The sequence below is a fragment of the Trichomycterus rosablanca genome, chromosome 14, assembly GCF_030014385.1.
Source record: "Trichomycterus rosablanca isolate fTriRos1 chromosome 14, fTriRos1.hap1, whole genome shotgun sequence".
NCBI lineage: Eukaryota > Metazoa > Chordata > Actinopteri > Siluriformes > Trichomycteridae > Trichomycterus > Trichomycterus rosablanca.
The window spans coordinates 27,966,719-27,990,074 of record NC_086001.1 but is presented as its reverse complement, the minus strand read 5'-3'; the positions used below and the strand labels follow the sequence as shown (position 1 = coordinate 27,990,074).

Here is a 23,356-nt window from a genome sequence, read left to right as displayed (position 1 = left end):
GTCTGTGTGCAGCTTATATAACAGTGTAAATTTATTCTTCTCTCAAAATAACTCAATATACAGCCATTAATGGCTAAACCACCGGCAACAAAAGTGAGTACACCCCTAAGAGACTACACCCCTAAATGTCCAAATTGAGCACTGCTTGTCATTTTCCCTCCAAAATGTCATGTGACTCGTTAGTGTTACTAGGTCTCAGGTGTGCATAGGGAGCGGGTGTGTTCAATTTAGTAGTACAGCTCTCACACTCTCTCATACTGGTCACTGAAAGTTCCAACATGGCACCTCATGGCAAAGAACTCTCTGAGGATCTTAAAAGACGAATTGTTGCGCTACATGAAGATGGCCAAGGCTACAAGAAGATTGCCAACACCCTGAAACTGAGCTGCAGCACAGTGGCCAAGATCATCCAGCATTTTAAAAGAGCAGGGTCCACTCAGAACAGACCTCGCGTTGGTCGTCCAAAGAAGCTGAGTGCACGTGCTCAGCGTCACATTCAACTGCTGTCTTTGAAAGATAGGCGCAAGAGTGCTGTCAGCATTGCTGCAGAGATTAAAAAGGTGGGGGGTCAGCCTGTCAGTGCTCGGACCATACGCCGCACACTACATCAAATTGGTCTGCATGGCTGTCACCCCAGAAGGAAGCCTCTTCTGAAGTCTCTACACAAGAAAGCCCGCAAACAGTTTGCTGAAGACATGTCAACAAAGGACATGGATTACTGGAACCATGTCCTATGGTCTGATGAGACCAAGATTAATTTGTTTGGTTCAGATGGTCTCAAGCATGTGTGGCGGCAATCAGGTGAGGAGTACAAAGATAAGTGTGTCATGCCTACAGTCAAGCATGGTGGTGGGAATGCCATGGTCTGGGGCTGCATGAGTGCAGCAGGTGTTGGGGAGTTACATTTCATTGAGGGACACATGAACTCCTATATGTACTGTGAAATACTGAAGCAGAGCATGATCCCCTCCCTCCGGAAACTGGGTCGCAGGGCAGTGTTCCAGCATGATAATGACCCCAAACACACCTCTAAGACGACCACTGCTTTATGGAAGAGGCTGAGGGTAAAGATGATGGACTGGCCAAGCATGTCTCCAGACCTAAACCCAATAGAACATCTTTGGGGCATCCTCAAGCGGAAGGTGGAGGAGCACAAAGTCTCGAATATCCGCCAGCTCCGTGATGTCGTCATGGAGGAGTGGAAAAGCATTCCAGTGGCAACCTGTGAAGCTCTGGTAAACTCCATGCCCAGGAGAGTTAAGGCAGTTCTGGGAAATAATGGTGGCCACACAAAATATTGACACTTCAGGAACTTTCACTAAGGGGTGTACTCACTTTTGTTGCCGGTGGTTTAGCCATTAATGGCTGTATATTGAGTTATTTTGAGGGAAGAATAAATTTACACTGTTATATAAGCTGCACACAGACTACTTTTCATTGTGTCAAAGTGTCATTTTGTCAGTGTTGTCTGCAGAAATGTGAGGGGTGTACTCACTTTTGTGATACACTGTACCTTGACTATCTGACAGATTGTTACACCACTCCTGCTCTGCTCTTCCAGGCTGAAAGGTGCTGGTTAGTGCTAAGAATGCAAAAAAAAAAAAAAAAAAGTCAGGTTTAGAGCGTTGACATTTTTGCTACTCTTTTGTGATTAAAGGTGTAGCTATGGTATGAGATTGTTAGTAGATGACATGCACTGTGGTTGCTTCAACAACAAAAATGTGTGTAGTCTGTGTGGTTGGATCCACACAATTGTAAAATTAAATGCACTAACTGTTATTTTTTGAACCATGTTTCTGTCTTTGTAGTGGGGCTGGGGGCCTTGGTGCATTTGCAAGTTTTTTTACTTTGGCAGGTTGTGGTTCTTCTTCTTCTTGTTCAGATGAAGAGTATATTTTCTTTCTACGAGAGTACAGTAATAAATTAGCAATAGGTCGTACACACTGCAGAATTGTTTTACAATATTTATAGCACAGTATGCACAGCTCACTTCCTGACTCTCTTTCCCAGAGTTTCTGTGCTGGAGTTTCTTAACTCAGTTTCTGAGTTAAGATCTGATGTGTAGCATGACTTTTTCCAGTTGGCAACAATGTTGTCAAACGACTCTGTGAGGAGGGCAAAAAAAGAAAAGAGCAGCTCAGATCCATACAGTGTGTGGTCACCAAACTTTTATTATCACCTGATTCATAAAGTATTCGCACGCTGTGCTGGCTCCACCCTTTATCAGGCTGTGGGACCTCTGATTTCCTGACACTTTTCAAGAGTCGGTTTTCATCTTTGTAGGGAGGCCACCAGGAGAAGCCATCCTTATACCAAGATTTTGCCACTGGTCCGGTCTGCTCCTCCCCAACAAACTCTACTATGAGGTACATTGCAGGAGCTGCACCATGCCCAACCCCCCCCCCCCCCAAATGACAAGTTTTTTCTGACAGAAAGGTACTAATACTTTTGTTATTTTTAAAAGTGAGCTTTAGATAGATGCATTAATAAATTAACATTTTTCACACATACTACCATTCACCGTTTGGGATCACAGTTATAAATATATCATTGCAATATTATGTAATGCAAAACTAGAAGTTTCAGATAATTAGGAAGCTACAAATGTAGCACAATATCCAAAATGTAGATGTATCCAGAGTAGTGTGTGTGTGTGTGTGTGTGTGTGTGTGTGTGTGTGTGTGTGTTTTTATACACACGGTCATTACTCTGGATACATCTACATTTTGGATATTGTGCTACATTTGTAGCTTCCTAATTATCTGAAACTTCTAGTTTTACATTACACACACAATTCTCCACTTATCAAATGTGATGCTTACATTTCAGGGTAAACAAAAATGGTAAACGGAATTGCAGTATTTGATTTATCACTTTTAAAAAATAAAATAAAAAATATTGAATTAATTGAATAGACAGTTTGATATGTAGTTTGCTATATTTAAATCCACATTGTATGAGTTAGTTTTGGATATAAAAAAAAATCTTGCTAGTGATTCCAAACATTATGAAAGGTAGTACACATTTACTGAGTTTTTGCATGCAAGAGTGGAATTGACACAAATTTGTGTTTATATGGAATTAGGAAGGCCTTCCCCTCTATTTGATCAGCTTTGCAGAAATGTATCGTTCTTGTGAGCCCATGAACCAAATATATGCCAAAGGTAGATGATGACAGTGGATAATCAAAGAATGATTCATACTGCTCAAATCTGCTGTATGCCACAAATACCTCATTCCTGCAAGAGATGATATTTTTAACCTTTGCAACTTTTCCCTCAAGGTAAATATAACTGTTGGCCTGGTCAAGCTTGACAGTGAACAGTGGTGTTACCAGCTTTTTGTATTGGGTTGCACCATAAAAAGGTGGAGGAAGAGGACCAGAGATGCTTTGTCTTAATAAACATGTCTTTTTCTCTGGGCTATCTCTTCATGGCACCTCTGACAGTCTTTTTACAATTTGACTGAGTGGGCTGCTAGGTTTTCTAATCATTTTTTTCATTTTACTCAGGTGGTTTTCATATTGGAAGGCACTGAAGCTGTCAAGAACACCGTGATTTTTAACGTCTTGCGCAAGATGCGCTAGATTGTGAACATTGTACGACACAAATTTAGGGCCATAGAGCTTTCCAAAATGAGAAACAAAAAGACCTAGGATGTTATTAGCATATTCAAGATAGTCCTCAATCAGAGTGTTGTTGCTAAGGATGAAAATGCCCACAAATAGCAGCAGAAAGTTTTGGTACACTGCGTTGCTCAATGTATCTTTGAGCAGAACAGGGCCAGTGTACAATAAAAATTGTCTAAACTCTGTGGCTTTCCACCTGTCAATTTCTCTGAGAGTCAAACTCAATAGGTACATAGCTTTGGATACCCAGCAGCCTTTCCGTTAATGCATTTTCCTGAAAGTTGGACAGCCTACAAGTGAGAGGACCTAACTTCAGCCACAGGTACAGAAGTCGCCGCATGACACCTAGGCACACAAGGTGCATGTAATCAAGAGGGAACCCAGTCTTTTCTAGAGCTGAAATACCATGGTGGTGATCCAAATCGGTCTTATCCCTGAAACTTTGATCTGTCCGTTGTGGCAGGTCGGGTTCTAGGATACATCATTCTGTTGTCTATGTAAACGCCTTCCTGTGTGCATTTCTCACACCCATGGTACCCTGTGTGACCTTTTATACACTTAATAAAAGCACGGGCTGGGGCATCACAGACCATTGAAGAGAGCTGCAAAGTTAACCTTACTCCCTCAAAGTCAAACCCCTCAGCAAGCTTGACTATCTCTAATGCAAAGTCATCAATAAACTCGTTTGGTGAATTAGGCTTTCTTTCACCACAAAACAGCCCAATTGTCACTGGCTCATGATGTGGCAAGTTAATAACAGTGCCAAGGATGGGCCACAGCTGTGTTGGTGAGCTTTTGAAAAGTGGTAGCCCATCAATATTGACTTGAAGTTTCAGGTGTTTTGTATTGGCCACTAAACCCTTGTTTTTTTGCAGAATGTGTGTAATTGATTGGAGCACACCAAAGTAGTAGTACTGACCACCGGCTTTATCCTGAATTGCAAGATCATTTGGTCTTGCTGTACTCAAGAGTGTCCTGGCATCTTTTGGCAAGATTGAGTGATACTTGCCAAGGACATCTAGCTGCATTTATTGCACTGTGCGTGATGTGGTGTTGAATTGCCCATTTTGCTAGTTCATCACGCAAAGAATCAAACTCCAGTTCTGACTCTGATCCAGAATCAAAGTCCTCACAGTCAAAAAATACATCATTAGTAATGCAACTGAGGTCATTATTACACACAGCAGATTGGCAATCCATGAACTCCAAATCATCATCATCATCGTTTTCGTCTTCAAGTAGAGCATTGTTTTCTGTTTCTGAATCAATGCTCTGCCCCTCCCCCCCTTGTGCCTGAATTGACTAAGTCTCGATCAACCCATGCTTTTGCTTTTCGCCTAAGTGTCCAATATGATGGTTTTCTGCAAGACATTCTGTACAGTTAAACAAAAGATACAAAACAGAATCATTGTCACATTCAATGTATGTTATTAAAGTTATTAAATGATCTATTGCTTGTTCATTACATACCTTTGTCTTCTGCGCACCTGTCTTGCTAGTGAACCTGATTATAAGAAGACAACTGTGAGTAATTGTATAAAAAAAGGTTAATATGGTAAATAATCCATACTCCTTTGATAAGTGTACTCACTTAAAAAAAAATATGGTTCTTCAAGGGTTCTTTAGTAAAGTGAATGACCATGAGCATTAAGGACCTATATAGACTGGAGAATCCGTTGTACATGTTTCTATTTAGCACCAAGAGGGTGCTTGTAGTGTTACAATGTCAAGCGTGTAACAATAGAAGAACCCTTTTGGTGCTATATAGAACCATGCACAACACAATCTCCATCAATCTAAAGACCCATTTCACTATGCAAAGAACCTTTTAAGCATGAAATGGTTCCATATAGAAATCATAGTTCTAAGTAGAACTACTTCCTTAACTAACGAACCCTTGAAAATAATCATTGTTTTGTCAAAGGGTTTTCTGAGTCATGCCACAGAAGAACTACTTTTGGTTCCATAAATGTTTGTAGAAGGGATGTATGAGTGTGAAGAAGTCTTACAGAATCTTAATTTGGAAAAGGTTGTGGTTTTTTTTATTTTTTTTTTATTTAAAGGTTCTTCACACTCTCACGTCCCTTGTGCAAACTTTGTATTTTATGGTAACAAACATGGATCTTCTGTGGCATCACTCAGAACCCTTTGACAGTTTTCCATAAGGAAAAAAGTAATCCTGGATTGATCTTAATCACTATCTGGGAACACTGACCCTGTGGTGTGTTGAAATGTTTGCAAAGTTCCTGATTTTGTGCACTTTTTTGACTGCAAAAATTTAGTGAAGGTAAATATATTTAAATGTAGGTTTGATCATTTTTACACATGTATTTAATAATAAATGGGAGATAATGTTAACTATACATTGAACGACTAAATTTACCATGCTTCTTTAATATATAGTTTCTTGATGTTTTAATGAACCTGTGTATTTTTATTCAGCGTTGTCCAGACTTATCCACAACTGGCCAGTTACCTGCTGGATTTCAGAGCACATCAGGTTAACTGTTTAAAGATTGAGGCCAACTGATTACACAAGTAGAATCAGATGTGCCCAGGCTGCTTTATGAAAACCTGCAGCCACACCGGCCCTTTGCAGATGTAGGGTACTCGCCTACTATTTATTTAACTGGCTGAAGCATGTATCACATGTATCACATGCTTTATGTGGAGAGGCGTGACTTCAAAAAAAAAAAAAAACCCAAAGAACTAAAGGTGAGTGGTTTAGCTGCGGCTGATGAGAAACGGAGGGATTTCACGTAGTATGTTGAAATTTAATACCAACATTTCGTGTTTTTCTAAAGGCATGTTTCTTAGCGTTAGCTAAAGCTAAAATGAGACTAGGTTAGCTAGCTCGCTAGAAGGCCAATTAGTGAGGATACTAGTGCTAGCTAGCAAAAGTCGTTTAGCCGCAGTGTTAAGTTATTAACAGAATTGTATTCAGAATTGACACTTCTAACAAACAAAACTAGTTCCGGCTATAGTTTTTTTTTTTTTAGCTTCAAGCTAAAGTCGTAATGCTAGCCAAGTTAGCTAGCTAGTGCTACTTACTTTGTAAATGGGGTTAATACTTTGTATGCAAACAGGAATGTAACTTATACTCAGGGAAGATGTATTGAAGAAAAGTCAGTGGAATTACTATACACAAAAAGCGACTATGCTACAATAAATCGATGGTTTTGACGGGTAGAAGAGCAGCGTCTCAGGCTATAGCTTACAAAACCGTTGAGTGTCCGTTAACTGGTTCGCTCGCGCTAACCTTTGTGGTGGAAAAGGAACCCTTTTAATAAATACCTTGAAGACTGGATTATAAGTAGAAAAAGAGGTTTAATCTTGTCTGCAGAGAAGGAACACACTGACAAGTCTCACATAGTAAACTGGGCAGTGTGCTCCGGAACAAAGGTACAGTATCTCTTATATACATGGTGACAAAAGGTTATGGTGTGCGGGAAAGATCAGATATTTCTTAGGTGGGGAGTAGTAACTGTTTGAAGTCAGCGGGAACAGGATTCGTAAACCTCTTGATTGCAGGCGACAGTCTTTTGTTGTGTATGGCAATTGGTAGAAGATAGGATCTGGGCGTGATCACAGGATCTGGGAGTAGGTGCAAACCATGCACCTTTTGAAATGTATAAATTAACATTTCTTTGTTCTTTTACAATCCCTCCTTTTGTCATTTTATGACAACCAAATTAACTCAACAGAGTTAGCATAACAAAAATGTGTATAGGCATAAGGCATATGAAACAAAATATTAAGGAACAAGAAAATAAAAAGAAAACAAAAGGAAAAAGAGAAAGAGAAAAAAAAAGAAAATGACATAGGATACATCCACAATAACACTCCATTCGAGTTTAAGTTATTGCTTCATTAATATGCCATGTAACACCACAAATAATCCACGTCCATATGAAACATGTAATTATGTGTTTCTGGTTTGCAGTCCTGATTTCTGTCCAAATGTTGTTGATGTAGTCGTCTGTAGGCCGGAGCACTAACACTTTTTATGGATCTAAAAATGAACTCAAATTTCACTCAAGCTTGAAGCTGGATCTTAAATATCTCGATATTTGATGCGGGTTCTTTTGTCTGTGACTGTTGTTCTTGTGGCTCTGGAATTCTCCTACAGTGGCTAGCGTGTATCCCCGTGGCTCTGCTTGTCACTTTCACCGCTGTGTAGGTTGTTAGCTGTACTTGTGACGATCTGGTCCACCTCTGCTTATTCCATTCCATCCTTTCAAAGGTTCTAACCGCTGCCGAGTCTCCTGGTTTTACGTCTTGCAGTGGCTCCGTTGCTGGTGTTGGAAAGGCTTCTTTTACCTGTCTATGGATCATATTTAGAGCAGAAGACAGATTTGCACAATAATCGAGCATTTTGACATTACACTGGGATGTGTCTAATGGTGTGGGTTTACTTGACTCTATTCCTAGATTTGAAGGTCTCCCGAACAGAATTTTAAATGGGCTTGATCTATGTTTTGATCTTCCCTCATTCCCATTTGCATGAGCATCAGGGGCAACACCTTAGTCCAGGACAAGTTTGTTCCAGCACAGCACTTAGTGAGCTTGTTTATCTGGGTGCCATTTTCTCTTTTCACATCTCCACTGCTGGCTAGAATCCCCCGTCAATAGATGATTTCCTTCACCAGTGTTTTTGCTTAAGTCTCTGAATCTTGGCTGTTGATAATGGTTTAATCCATTTGGAGAACATGTCTAAATTCACCAAGCAGTATTTTGTCTTCACTGAGTGATAATTAAATGAAATTCATCTACAGGTGATTGAAACATTTATTTGGAGCAGGGTATGCAGTCTGTCCCATCCCTTGGCCTTTGACAGTGTTGTTACAAAACTGTAGACAAAATTTTTGTGCATAAGAAATAAAGGCTCTAGTGAACCCATGTTTTCTAAGAAATGCACTAATCCCCCCTTTTTTTACACATGATGCTTTCCATGGGTCAATTTTAAACAAATATTTTGGGAGATACTGTTTACCATCAGTGCTAGACCACACACCACCAGAGCCTCTCCGCTCCTCATCAGAATTAGCCCGTTATTGAATTTTAGGAACCTGAAAAATAGTGTGGTGTTAGAATCATGTACAACAGACAAAACATTCTTATATGGTATTTTAGCAGCAGCTTTCACTTTGCCTCTACCCTGTGAAACAGAATCAAACATGTTAGTATAAGCTCCACACTTATGAACAGCAACCTGTTTTGGAAGTACTGTAGATAGCATCAAGCAACTGTGAAGCCAAAGAGTTGTGGGCAGTGTGGTTATCAGAACTAATTAAAAAAAATTTGTCTTCAAATTTCCTACTGTCTATGTAATGGATAAGGTTTTGCCTTCCACAAAATTTACAAACTTCAATTAAGAATAATATGATATTAAGGAACCACATCATGAATGTAACAACATCATGAACAATGACCACTATAATGCTCACTTGTCTCTTGCCAGTTTCAGGGTTGCGAGAAGCTGATCCAGCAACAAAACAATTCCAGTTCAGGATTAAGGGGTGAGGTTTCTAGTAGACCTGGCATGGGGGAGGAAAGCTTGTTAGTTATTGTGACACAGTCATGTGGTTCATCATTCTCTTCTGTGTATAAAAAGTGTATGCAAAACATTAATTGCAACAAAATAAAATAAAATAGTCCACAAGCCTCCATCTGTCACCGTACTTCTGGAAAAAAAACCTGAAACCATACAGTCATGTTTCTCGTCCACAGTCTGGGTAAAGGGTCTAAATTAGTCAAACAGTCCAAGTGTAGGTGTAGTCTGCAAGCATAATTTTCAGCAAAAGCTTGCACAATCCATCCTCTGTCCACTTGACTTACTGTGTGCAGTGAGGCCTTGTCCATGAGCAATTTCTCTCAGTGGTGCCTCCAACATCTAATAATTAGGGGATAAAGGTTCTACGGTAAGACATGCCCAAAAAGATAGCGCTTGCTTGTTAGTAACATGTTTAGGAATATGCATGTTTAGGAATCTTCTTAATGGCAGCAATGTGATCAGGTAAAATAGTCTTATCTGATGCTGAAATATCATGCCAATAATGTACCTGCTTTTTTTTTTTTTTTTTTTTTTTTTTTTTTTAAATTATAATTTAGACAAACTAGCTTTGTGGCCCTCTTTAACGAGGCGCTGCAGCTGTACCACTGTGTCATCCTAGCACTGTTATTTATTCATTTATTTATTATGACTTTCTCGAATCATGAGATTATCAGCATACTGCAGTAAGGCTTACCCTGGTGTAAAATTTAATGAGCTCAAAGTATTCTTCAACACTTGATTGTAGATGGTTGGAGATCCACCAAAAACCCTGGCCTAGCCCGGAGGATACTTACTATCCTGTGGTACTTGACTCAAAATTGTGTAATTGTTTATTTAAAGGTTCTTCACACTCTCACGTCCCTTGTGCAAACTTTGTATTTTATGGTAACAAACATGGATCTTCTGTGGCATCACTCAGAACCCTTTGACAGTTTTCCATAAGGAAAAAAGTCATCCTGGATTGATCTTAATCACTATCTGGGAACACTGACCCTGTGGTGTGTTGAAATGTTTGCAAAGTTCCTGATTTTGTGCACTTTTTTGACTGCAAAAATTTAGTGAAGGTAAATATATTTAAATGTAGGTTTGATCATTTTTACACATGTATTTAATAATAAATGGGAGATAATGTTAACTATACATTGAACGACTAAATTTACCATGCTTCTTTAATATATAGTTTCTTGATGTTTTAATGAACCTGTGTATTTTTATTCAGCGTTGTCCAGACTTATCCACAACTGGCCAGTTACCTGCTGGATTTCAGAGCACATCAGGTTAACTGTTTAAAGATTGAGGCCAACTGATTACACAAGTAGAATCAGATGTGCCCAGGCTGCTTTATGAAAACCTGCAGCCACACCGGCCCTTTGCAGATGTAGGGTACTCGCCTACTATTTATTTAACTGGCTGAAGCATGTATCACATGTATCACATGCTTTATGTGGAGAGGCGTGACTTCAAAAAAAAAAAAAAACCCAAAGAACTAAAGGTGAGTGGTTTAGCTGCGGCTGATGAGAAACGGAGGGATTTCACGTAGTATGTTGAAATTTAATACCAACATTTCGTGTTTTTCTAAAGGCATGTTTCTTAGCGTTAGCTAAAGCTAAAATGAGACTAGGTTAGCTAGCTCGCTAGAAGGCCAATTAGTGAGGATACTAGTGCTAGCTAGCAAAAGTCGTTTAGCCGCAGTGTTAAGTTATTAACAGAATTGTATTCAGAATTGACACTTCTAACAAACAAAACTAGTTCCGGCTATAGTTTTTTTTTTTTTAGCTTCAAGCTAAAGTCGTAATGCTAGCCAAGTTAGCTAGCTAGTGCTACTTACTTTGTAAATGGGGTTAATACTTTGTATGCAAACAGGAATGTAACTTATACTCAGGGAAGATGTATTGAAGAAAAGTCAGTGGAATTACTATACACAAAAAGCGACTATGCTACAATAAATCGATGGTTTTGACGGGTAGAAGAGCAGCGTCTCAGGCTATAGCTTACAAAACCGTTGAGTGTCCGTTAACTGGTTCGCTCGCGCTAACCTTTGTGGTGGAAAAGGAACCCTTTTAATAAATACCTTGAAGACTGGATTATAAGTAGAAAAAGAGGTTTAATCTTGTCTGCAGAGAAGGAACACACTGACAAGTCTCACATAGTAAACTGGGCAGTGTGCTCCGGAACAAAGGTACAGTATCTCTTATATACATGGTGACAAAAGGTTATGGTGTGCGGGAAAGATCAGATATTTCTTAGGTGGGGAGTAGTAACTGTTTGAAGTCAGCGGGAACAGGATTCGTAAACCTCTTGATTGCAGGCGACAGTCTTTTGTTGTGTATGGCAATTGGTAGAAGATAGGATCTGGGCGTGATCACAGGATCTGGGAGTAGGTGCAAACCATGCACCTTTTGAAATGTATAAATTAACATTTCTTTGTTCTTTTACAATCCCTCCTTTTGTCATTTTATGACAACCAAATTAACTCAACAGAGTTAGCATAACAAAAATGTGTATAGGCATAAGGCATATGAAACAAAATATTAAGGAACAAGAAAATAAAAAGAAAACAAAAGGAAAAAGAGAAAGAGAAAAAAAAAGAAAATGACATAGGATACATCCACAATAACACTCCATTCGAGTTTAAGTTATTGCTTCATTAATATGCCATGTAACACCACAAATAATCCACGTCCATATGAAACATGTAATTATGTGTTTCTGGTTTGCAGTCCTGATTTCTGTCCAAATGTTGTTGATGTAGTCGTCTGTAGGCCGGAGCACTAACACTTTTTATGGATCTAAAAATGAACTCAAATTTCACTCAAGCTTGAAGCTGGATCTTAAATATCTCGATATTTGATGCGGGTTCTTTTGTCTGTGACTGTTGTTCTTGTGGCTCTGGAATTCTCCTACAGTGGCTAGCGTGTATCCCCGTGGCTCTGCTTGTCACTTTCACCGCTGTGTAGGTTGTTAGCTGTACTTGTGACGATCTGGTCCACCTCTGCTTATTCCATTCCATCCTTTCAAAGGTTCTAACCGCTGCCGAGTCTCCTGGTTTTACGTCTTGCAGTGGCTCCGTTGCTGGTGTTGGAAAGGCTTCTTTTACCTGTCTATGGATCATATTTAGAGCAGAAGACAGATTTGCACAATAATCGAGCATTTTGACATTACACTGGGATGTGTCTAATGGTGTGGGTTTACTTGACTCTATTCCTAGATTTGAAGGTCTCCCGAACAGAATTTTAAATGGGCTTGATCTATGTTTTGATCTTCCCTCATTCCCATTTGCATGAGCATCAGGGGCAACACCTTAGTCCAGGACAAGTTTGTTCCAGCACAGCACTTAGTGAGCTTGTTTATCTGGGTGCCATTTTCTCTTTTCACATCTCCACTGCTGGCTAGAATCCCCCGTCAATAGATGATTTCCTTCACCAGTGTTTTTGCTTAAGTCTCTGAATCTTGGCTGTTGATAATGGTTTAATCCATTTGGAGAACATGTCTAAATTCACCAAGCAGTATTTTGTCTTCACTGAGTGATAATTAAATGAAATTCATCTACAGGTGATTGAAACATTTATTTGGAGCAGGGTATGCAGTCTGTCCCATCCCTTGGCCTTTGACAGTGTTGTTACAAAACTGTAGACAAAATTTTTGTGCATAAGAAATAAAGGCTCTAGTGAACCCATGTTTTCTAAGAAATGCACTAATCCCCCCTTTTTTTACACATGATGCTTTCCATGGGTCAATTTTAAACAAATATTTTGGGAGATACTGTTTACCATCAGTGCTAGACCACACACCACCAGAGCCTCTCCGCTCCTCATCAGAATTAGCCCGTTATTGAATTTTAGGAACCTGAAAAATAGTGTGGTGTTAGAATCATGTACAACAGACAAAACATTCTTATATGGTATTTTAGCAGCAGCTTTCACTTTGCCTCTACCCTGTGAAACAGAATCAAACATGTTAGTATAAGCTCCACACTTATGAACAGCAACCTGTTTTGGAAGTACTGTAGATAGCATCAAGCAACTGTGAAGCCAAAGAGTTGTGGGCAGTGTGGTTATCAGAACTAATTAAAAAAAATTTGTCTTCAAATTTCCTACTGTCTATGTAATGGATAAGGTTTTGCCTTCCACAAAATTTACAAACTTCAATTAAGAATAATATGATATTAAGGAACCACATCATGAATGTAACAACATCATGAACAATGACCACTATAATGCTCACTTGTCTCTTGCCAGTTTCAGGGTTGCGAGAAGCTGATCCAGCAACAAAACAATTCCAGTTCAGGATTAAGGGGTGAGGTTTCTAGTAGACCTGGCATGGGGGAGGAAAGCTTGTTAGTTATTGTGACACAGTCATGTGGTTCATCATTCTCTTCTGTGTATAAAAAGTGTATGCAAAACATTAATTGCAACAAAATAAAATAAAATAGTCCACAAGCCTCCATCTGTCACCGTACTTCTGGAAAAAAAACCTGAAACCATACAGTCATGTTTCTCGTCCACAGTCTGGGTAAAGGGTCTAAATTAGTCAAACAGTCCAAGTGTAGGTGTAGTCTGCAAGCATAATTTTCAGCAAAAGCTTGCACAATCCATCCTCTGTCCACTTGACTTACTGTGTGCAGTGAGGCCTTGTCCATGAGCAATTTCTCTCAGTGGTGCCTCCAACATCTAATAATTAGGGGATAAAGGTTCTACGGTAAGACATGCCCAAAAAGATAGCGCTTGCTTGTTAGTAACATGTTTAGGAATATGCATGTTTAGGAATCTTCTTAATGGCAGCAATGTGATCAGGTAAAATAGTCTTATCTGATGCTGAAATATCATGCCAATAATGTACCTGCTTTTTTTTTTTTTTTTTTTTTTTTTTTTTTTTAAATTATAATTTAGACAAACTAGCTTTGTGGCCCTCTTTAACGAGGCGCTGCAGCTGTACCACTGTGTCATCCTAGCACTGTTATTTATTCATTTATTTATTATGACTTTCTCGAATCATGAGATTATCAGCATACTGCAGTAAGGCTTACCCTGGTGTAAAATTTAATGAGCTCAAAGTATTCTTCAACACTTGATTGTAGATGGTTGGAGATCCACCAAAAACCCTGGCCTAGCCCGGAGGATACTTACTATCCTGTGGTACTTGACTCAAAATTGTGTAATTGTTTATTTAAAGGTTCTTCACACTCTCACGTCCCTTGTGCAAACTTTGTATTTTATGGTAACAAACATGGATCTTCTGTGGCATCACTCAGAACCCTTTGACAGTTTTCCATAAGGAAAAAAGTAATCCTGGATTGATCTTAATCACTATCTGGGAACACTGACCCTGTGGTGTGTTGAAATGTTTGCAAAGTTCCTGATTTTGTGCACTTTTTTGACTGCAAAAATTTAGTGAAGGTAAATATATTTAAATGTAGGTTTGATCATTTTTACACATGTATTTAATAATAAATGGGAGATAATGTTAACTATACATTGAACGACTAAATTTACCATGCTTCTTTAATATATAGTTTCTTGATGTTTTAATGAACCTGTGTATTTTTATTCAGCGTTGTCCAGACTTATCCACAACTGGCCAGTTACCTGCTGGATTTCAGAGCACATCAGGTTAACTGTTTAAAGATTGAGGCCAACTGATTACACAAGTAGAATCAGATGTGCCCAGGCTGCTTTATGAAAACCTGCAGCCACACCGGCCCTTTGCAGATGTAGGGTACTCGCCTACTATTTATTTAACTGGCTGAAGCATGTATCACATGTATCACATGCTTTATGTGGAGAGGCGTGACTTCAAAAAAAAAAAAAAACCCAAAGAACTAAAGGTGAGTGGTTTAGCTGCGGCTGATGAGAAACGGAGGGATTTCACGTAGTATGTTGAAATTTAATACCAACATTTCGTGTTTTTCTAAAGGCATGTTTCTTAGCGTTAGCTAAAGCTAAAATGAGACTAGGTTAGCTAGCTCGCTAGAAGGCCAATTAGTGAGGATACTAGTGCTAGCTAGCAAAAGTCGTTTAGCCGCAGTGTTAAGTTATTAACAGAATTGTATTCAGAATTGACACTTCTAACAAACAAAACTAGTTCCGGCTATAGTTTTTTTTTTTTTAGCTTCAAGCTAAAGTCGTAATGCTAGCCAAGTTAGCTAGCTAGTGCTACTTACTTTGTAAATGGGGTTAATACTTTGTATGCAAACAGGAATGTAACTTATACTCAGGGAAGATGTATTGAAGAAAAGTCAGTGGAATTACTATACACAAAAAGCGACTATGCTACAATAAATCGATGGTTTTGACGGGTAGAAGAGCAGCGTCTCAGGCTATAGCTTACAAAACCGTTGAGTGTCCATTAACTGGTTCACTCGCGCTAACCTTTGTGGTGGAAAAGGAACCCTTTTAATAAATACCTTGAAGACTGGATTATAAGTAGAAAAAGAGGTTTAATCTTGTCTGCAGAGAAGGAACACACTGACAAGTCTCACATAGTAAACTGGGCAGTGTGCTCCGGAACAAAGGTACAGTATCTCTTATATACATGGTGACAAAAGGTTATGGTGTGCGGGAAAGATCAGATATTTCTTAGGTGGGGAGTAGTAACTGTTTGAAGTCAGCGGGAACAGGATTCGTAAACCTCTTGATTGCAGGCGACAGTCTTTTGTTGTGTATGGCAATTGGTAGAAGATAGGATCTGGGCGTGATCACAGGATCTGGGAGTAGGTGCAAACCATGCACCTTTTGAAATGTATAAATTAACATTTCTTTGTTCTTTTACAATCCCTCCTTTTGTCATTTTATGACAACCAAATTAACTCAACAGAGTTAGCATAACAAAAATGTGTATAGGCATAAGGCATATGAAACAAAATATTAAGGAACAAGAAAATAAAAAGAAAACAAAAGGAAAAAGAGAAAGAGAAAAAAAAAGAAAATGACATAGGATACATCCACAATAACACTCCATTCGAGTTTAAGTTATTGCTTCATTAATATGCCATGTAACACCACAAATAATCCACGTCCATATGAAACATGTAATTATGTGTTTCTGGTTTGCAGTCCTGATTTCTGTCCAAATGTTGTTGATGTAGTCGTCTGTAGGCCGGAGCACTAACACTTTTTATGGATCTAAAAATGAACTCAAATTTCACTCAAGCTTGAAGCTGGATCTTAAATATCTCGATATTTGATGCGGGTTCTTTTGTCTGTGACTGTTGTTCTTGTGGCTCTGGAATTCTCCTACAGTGGCTAGCGTGTATCCCCGTGGCTCTGCTTGTCACTTTCACCGCTGTGTAGGTTGTTAGCTGTACTTGTGACGATCTGGTCCACCTCTGCTTATTCCATTCCATCCTTTCAAAGGTTCTAACCGCTGCCGAGTCTCCTGGTTTTACGTCTTGCAGTGGCTCCGTTGCTGGTGTTGGAAAGGCTTCTTTTACCTGTCTATGGATCATATTTAGAGCAGAAGACAGATTTGCACAATAATCGAGCATTTTGACATTACACTGGGATGTGTCTAATGGTGTGGGTTTACTTGACTCTATTCCTAGATTTGAAGGTCTCCCGAACAGAATTTTAAATGGGCTTGATCTATGTTTTGATCTTCCCTCATTCCCATTTGCATGAGCATCAGGGGCAACACCTTAGTCCAGGACAAGTTTGTTCCAGCACAGCACTTAGTGAGCTTGTTTATCTGGGTGCCATTTTCTCTTTTCACATCTCCACTGCTGGCTAGAATCCCCCGTCAATAGATGATTTCCTTCACCAGTGTTTTTGCTTAAGTCTCTGAATCTTGGCTGTTGATAATGGTTTAATCCATTTGGAGAACATGTCTAAATTCACCAAGCAGTATTTTGTCTTCACTGAGTGATAATTAAATGAAATTCATCTACAGGTGATTGAAACATTTATTTGGAGCAGGGTATGCAGTCTGTCCCATCCCTTGGCCTTTGACAGTGTTGTTACAAAACTGTAGACAAAATTTTTGTGCATAAGAAATAAAGGCTCTAGTGAACCCATGTTTTCTAAGAAATGCACTAATCCCCCCTTTTTTTACACATGATGCTTTCCATGGGTCAATTTTAAACAAATATTTTGGGAGATACTGTTTACCATCAGTGCTAGACCACACACCACCAGAGCCTCTCCGCTCCTCATCAGAATTAGCCCGTTATTGAATTTTAGGAACCTGAAAAATAGTGTGGTGTTAGAATCATGTACAACAGACAAAACATTCTTATATGGTATTTTAGCAGCAGCTTTCACTTTGCCTCTACCCTGTGAAACAGAATCAAACATGTTAGTATAAGCTCCACACTTATGAACAGCAACCTGTTTTGGAAGTACTGTAGATAGCATCAAGCAACTGTGAAGCCAAAGAGTTGTGGGCAGTGTGGTTATCAGAACTAATTAAAAAAAATTTGTCTTCAAATTTCCTACTGTCTATGTAATGGATAAGGTTTTGCCTTCCACAAAATTTACAAACTTCAATTAAGAATAATATGATATTAAGGAACCACATCATGAATGTAACAACATCATGAACAATGACCACTATAATGCTCACTTGTCTCTTGCCAGTTTCAGGGTTGCGAGAAGCTGATCCAGCAACAAAACAATTCCAGTTCAGGATTAAGGGGTGAGGTTTCTAGTAGACCTGGCATGGGGGAGGAAAGCTTGTTAGTTATTGTGACACAGTCATGTGGTTCATCATTCTCTTCTGTGTATAAAAAGTGTATGCAAAACATTAATTGCAACAAAATAAAATAAAATAGTCCACAAGCCTCCATCTGTCACCGTACTTCTGGAAAAAAAACCTGAAACCATACAGTCATGTTTCTCGTCCACAGTCTGGGTAAAGGGTCTAAATTAGTCAAACAGTCCAAGTGTAGGTGTAGTCTGCAAGCATAATTTTCAGCAAAAGCTTGCACAATCCATCCTCTGTCCACTTGACTTACTGTGTGCAGTGAGGCCTTGTCCATGAGCAATTTCTCTCAGTGGTGCCTCCAACATCTAATAATTAGGGGATAAAGGTTCTACGGTAAGACATGCCCAAAAAGATAGCGCTTGCTTGTTAGTAACATGTTTAGGAATATGCATGTTTAGGAATCTTCTTAATGGCAGCAATGTGATCAGGTAAAATAGTCTTATCTGATGCTGAAATATCATGCCAATAATGTACCTGCTTTTTTTTTTTTTTTTTTTTTTTTTTTTTTTAAATTATAATTTAGACAAACTAGCTTTGTGGCCCTCTTTAACGAGGCGCTGCAGCTGTACCACTGTGTCATCCTAGCACTGTTATTTATTCATTTATTTATTATGACTTTCTCGAATCATGAGATTATCAGCATACTGCAGTAAGGCTTACCCTGGTGTAAAATTTAATGAGCTCAAAGTATTCTTCAACACTTGATTGTAGATGGTTGGAGATCCACCAAAAACCCTGGCCTAGCCCGGAGGATACTTACTATCCTGTGGTACTTGACTCAAAATTGTGTATAGCTCTAGGTACCACTGCTATATTAACTGCCTAAAGGTTTTGGACAAATCTCCAGTCATCTGGTTGTGGCGGACGTCTCGCCTTTTCCACCAAAAAACAAAAAATAAATCAAACTAAAATAGGGGTCCGGACCGATGAATTAAGACAAAGCACATTGACACTTGGCTATAAAATAAACTTAAACCTTGGTGCGATCCCTTTGAATCCTTTAGTCTTTAATAGGTACTGTACAATATTTAGGCTAATTCAGGGGTTTAATTCTCACAGCCTCCGGCCCCCTTTACCAACCCAAAATAAATTTTCCCTTAGCCTTATTTATTTTTTTTTTTTTTTTTTTTTTTCACTCTGATTATTCAATTAAACAAATGTAGGATCAGTGGTTTATTCAAACTCAGGGTCCAATTCTTGCCATTTGCCATGCCCAGACCTTGCTAATTAAACATGCAGTGTGAAACTTAGTACATCAAACAAATTACCAGGACAGAGCAAAAACATTGGACAAGCTACATTAGTTTTAGATCAATAGATATTTTCTAGAAAGAAAAAAATAATTCTGTTAAAACATTTTTTTCTGTATCATATTGCCTCAAAATCTACATATGATCCATATGAACATGCTGTAAAATGTAGCTCATCTGGTGCTATGAAAACTACTTCCTCACTCCTAACTTGTTTTTTAGTCAAATCTACAAGATATGTAGTGACCTTGGTTACTGCATCAGGGCTGATTCTCCATTTATCACATAAGAAATCAGACACAGATGCAGTAAGTGTCATACTCTCAATGTTATACATTCAAGTGGCTATAAGCAATGTTTTATATTTGGGTCTATAAGTGAGTGAAATAAAAAATAGAATATTAAACACACTTATGAAATACACTACAATAGTTTTAGGTGATGTGTGTGTATAACTATACTCATCTGCTCAATTTGACGGCTGCTTCCCCAGACTCCACCCTCCAGTCTGCCTTTAGGACCTTCTGCTGGTTGGTCTCTTCATCACCGCTGGAACAGTTTCTGGATGTGTCCCTTCTTCTGACAGCTATAGCATGTGACTGATATTATTTGGGCAGTTCTTTGAAAAGTGTCCAGTCTTCCCGTGTTGTAACACACTGTATCCAGACAGGCAGTGGATCTACTGTCAGTATGTCCACCATGACCCCATCCCAATCCATGGTAACGCCCACTGGCTGCATGCAGGTTTCTGCTCCTCTTTATTTTCCTTTCTTCTCTCTTCTTCTTCTTTTTATTCATTTTTTTAAACACAGTCTTTAACACACTGTATGTGCAAAATCCCAGGTAATGGAAGTGTTTTTACCGCGTTTCAAATCTCAGGTCTCAGTTCATTTTAGATGTGTCTTCTATTAGTGATATCAGCAAGATTGCAACTGTCTCTTGGTGTCATGCTTGGGCGGAGTCATCATTGATGTCTGGTGGCTTTGTCTGTTGACACCTCTTGTGTGAGCAGATGACATGAGGCCTTTGGTTGCTGTGGCCAGTGGTGGAGGTGTTGGAGGATCTGGGTGTAGAGTCTTTGTGCACTGGAAGTGTCTGTCTCTCCTTTGTCTTTTGCTGCTCCTCCCTCTTTGATGTGGTTGTCTGAATCCATGTCTTGTACTTCCTGTTGCTGGTGGTGATGTTGAGCAGAACATCTCTGTTGCATGCGTGTTGGGGTGGAGTCCAGGTCAGCGTTGGCCTGCATTTTAACAAACTGAGAGACAGATAAATTTTTCCCTGCCTGCACTACCTTCTTTTCCTTTCCCTACCTGCAAATTCTCTTTCCCTACCTGCAAATTCTCTTTCCCTACCTGCAAATTCTCTTTCCCTACCTGCAAATTCTCTTTCCCTAAAATGCTTTTTAATTCAGCATTACTTTTTTTTTTTCTTTTTACATACAATTCAAAAGTCACTTTAACATTTCTTTCACCAAAACTCCCCTTGTTCAATCCAATAACTTATTTGTCTTACACGGTCTGATCAATATTTAACATGCATTAATCATATATTAGGGTAATCATAAGTGTTATCACATAGAATATTTTTTGCGGAAAAGTGTCAAATTTCAACAAGTTTTTACCTACTTACATACGTACTACAGCTTTGTAGTAGCGGCTCAGAAGTTTTAATGATATTAAAACAAATGATAATGTACCACTAGAAATAATATACGAAATAATATATCCAAGAATGGCAAATGGCAAGTCACAAAAGTTGCAAAACACATACAACTACAACATACACGTAACAAGACACACATACAACATTTAAATCCTCAAATCTACTAAGAATCCAGTCTTTTAGTTTGTGCAAGTGCTGTCTATACGCCCCGAGCTAAAGCGCGCGCCTCGCAGCCACAACACGTCACGAATACTACTTGCCAACTCGTTCACAAGTTGCAGGTCCCAGACCATGCATTCAATTAAACACCCAGTGTTTAACTTATTCGCCGTTGCCCTGCTAAGTTACATTGGTCAATGTAAATCCAAGTTTTATCGAAAAACTTTGGTCAAAAATCCCATTTAGTCGAGAGACGGGAGGTCTCGACCCCGAAAACCCAGTTTTCGGTCAGCTTCTAGGGGACAACGTATACACACAGTTCCACAGAACTAATTGAATCACTATTTCATTACAGAATTACTACTTAAAACAAAGAAGGGTTCTTTCTCACCTGTATGAGTACGGACAGTAGCGCAGGGCAGACCACTGATGATCAGACAATGCTTCCTTTCATCTCCAAAAAATGAGGTAAAAGATGAAGATAAATTTTAAATCTCCATGAGCGTCCTCAAGCTTGTCTGTCCGTCAGGTCAAACCCAAACGAACTGGTCATCTGGGGTGCCAAATTGTGGTGGAAAAAGAACCACCAATTATAAGTAGAAAAAGAGGTTTAATTTAGGTTTAGTTTACTATGTGAGACTTGTCAGTGTGTTCCTTCTCTGCAGACAAGATTAAACCTCTTTTTCTACTTATAATCCAGTCTTCAAGGTATTTATTAAAAGGGTTCTTTTTCCACCACACTACCCAGGGTCTACCTAGGAACACGGTTCATTTCATGTTAAGTCGGGTATGTGAGTCGACAGTGTTGAGTGGAGTTTTATACCAAAACTACTGTGTTTCTGTAACCCTGCATTTCTGAAGCTCTTGTGTTATTTCTAATGTAACTTTATCTAGATTCATTGTTCATTGTTGTACTATGCATTCAATACTGAATAATTTAACAGTAAAAGTGTTTTTCTGTAATATGAATTAACATGAATTTTGTACATGTTAAGTTAATGCACATTGTGTTATTTTAAATGTGTTGTTTTAAATGTATTTTGAAAGTTGCATGGATTAAAGTAAGAATGTTTTTAAGGAAATTCTGTACTTGTACACGTTTTTGTTGAAAGTGCTTTAAGCATTTGCAGTGATTTAAATAAAGAATTTGATATGTTGCAATAATTGTCTGTGTGGATTAAATAGCAGTATTGAGTAAGTTATAAGTCAAATAAGTACAATTTACAGAGTTTTTTAAAATTTAAAATTAAATTTAACAAATAATTACAGTATTGTACAGTTAACCAAAGTTTTTACTGTGGTGTTACTGTAAAATGCAATTACAGTAACATTAAGTTACTGTAAAATAAAATACAGTTATGGTACTGTAAATTTGAATTACAGTAACTTACTGGCAACAGTGTTGCCAATAATTTACTGTAAAAACCCTTTGAAATGTCTAACAGTGTAGTGAGCTGCCTTGCTGTACTACCTACATAGGCAGCTGCCACAGTAGAGAGGATCCTAATAAGTCAATGACTTAGAAGGCAGGTTATTGGAACGCGCCCGATTCCATCGGGTTTCACATTTAGCATTTAGCATCTTGCCATTAAAACCAATGGAATGAGGTGGGACGGCGCTAACATGTCAATATAACATCTTGATTCGTGTACAGAAAACTGTTACATTTGCTGACAAGCCCAAACTTGCAAAGAAAAACACTCGTTAAAAATTAATAATTATTTATTTACGTTTGAGAGAAGAGATGCCGCAGTGTATTCTGGGATTGCCTTCTTCACTAAGGACGCTTTCAAGTCTCACTCGTTCTGCCTCAGCATTGTGTTTAGTAATAAAATCTCGGATTTGGAACATGTGTTTAGCTGCTCTTTTGTTTGTATAGTTTTTTTTTTTAATAATGTTTACTACTTGAAGAGGTTTTGATTGTGAAATAAAATATTAAATGACCAATTTTACCGAGTACAAAGATGTAGCTTGTCATAATCTTTTGTATCCCTTGTAGGCACCACCCTTTTTCACAGATGAGCCCCTTATTTAGAGTAAGATACATGCATTATTTATATTATTAATAATGTGGTAAAAATTCCTGCATTTTTTTAATATCACATTATAATCGCAGGGGAAAAAAATATTGCAATGTCAGTTTTTTCCAATATCGTGCAGCCCTAAATGCAACACTGTTCAGTCCACAGCCCTCCATTCACACCTTCTCATGTACATTCTGGTGGAGGACGGTTCATTATTTGCTAAGTGGAAATCATCTAAAGACTAGAATTTTGGAGTGTAGACCTAGAAGTGTTAAAGTAAGAGGCTATACATTTATGAAAACTTAGCATTCATAATATGAAGAATTCTTGCAAACACCATAAAGACCAGGGTAAAATTCTTCCACTTGAAAGTAAAAGATGT

The 23,356-nt window shown here is 38.6% G+C and overlaps 1 protein-coding gene across 1 annotated transcript in view; it reads left to right on the top strand.

Annotated features, from left to right (window-relative positions):
- LOC134326271 (zinc finger protein 585A-like) overlaps positions 1-23,356 on the top strand; it is a 338,798-nt gene that overhangs the window by 56,263 nt on the left and 259,179 nt on the right. The window contains exon 3 of the mRNA XM_063008438.1: positions 1,570-1,575. Coding sequence (XP_062864508.1) covers positions 1,570-1,575 — 6 coding nt within the window. The remainder of the gene's footprint in view (positions 1-1,569; positions 1,576-23,356) is intronic.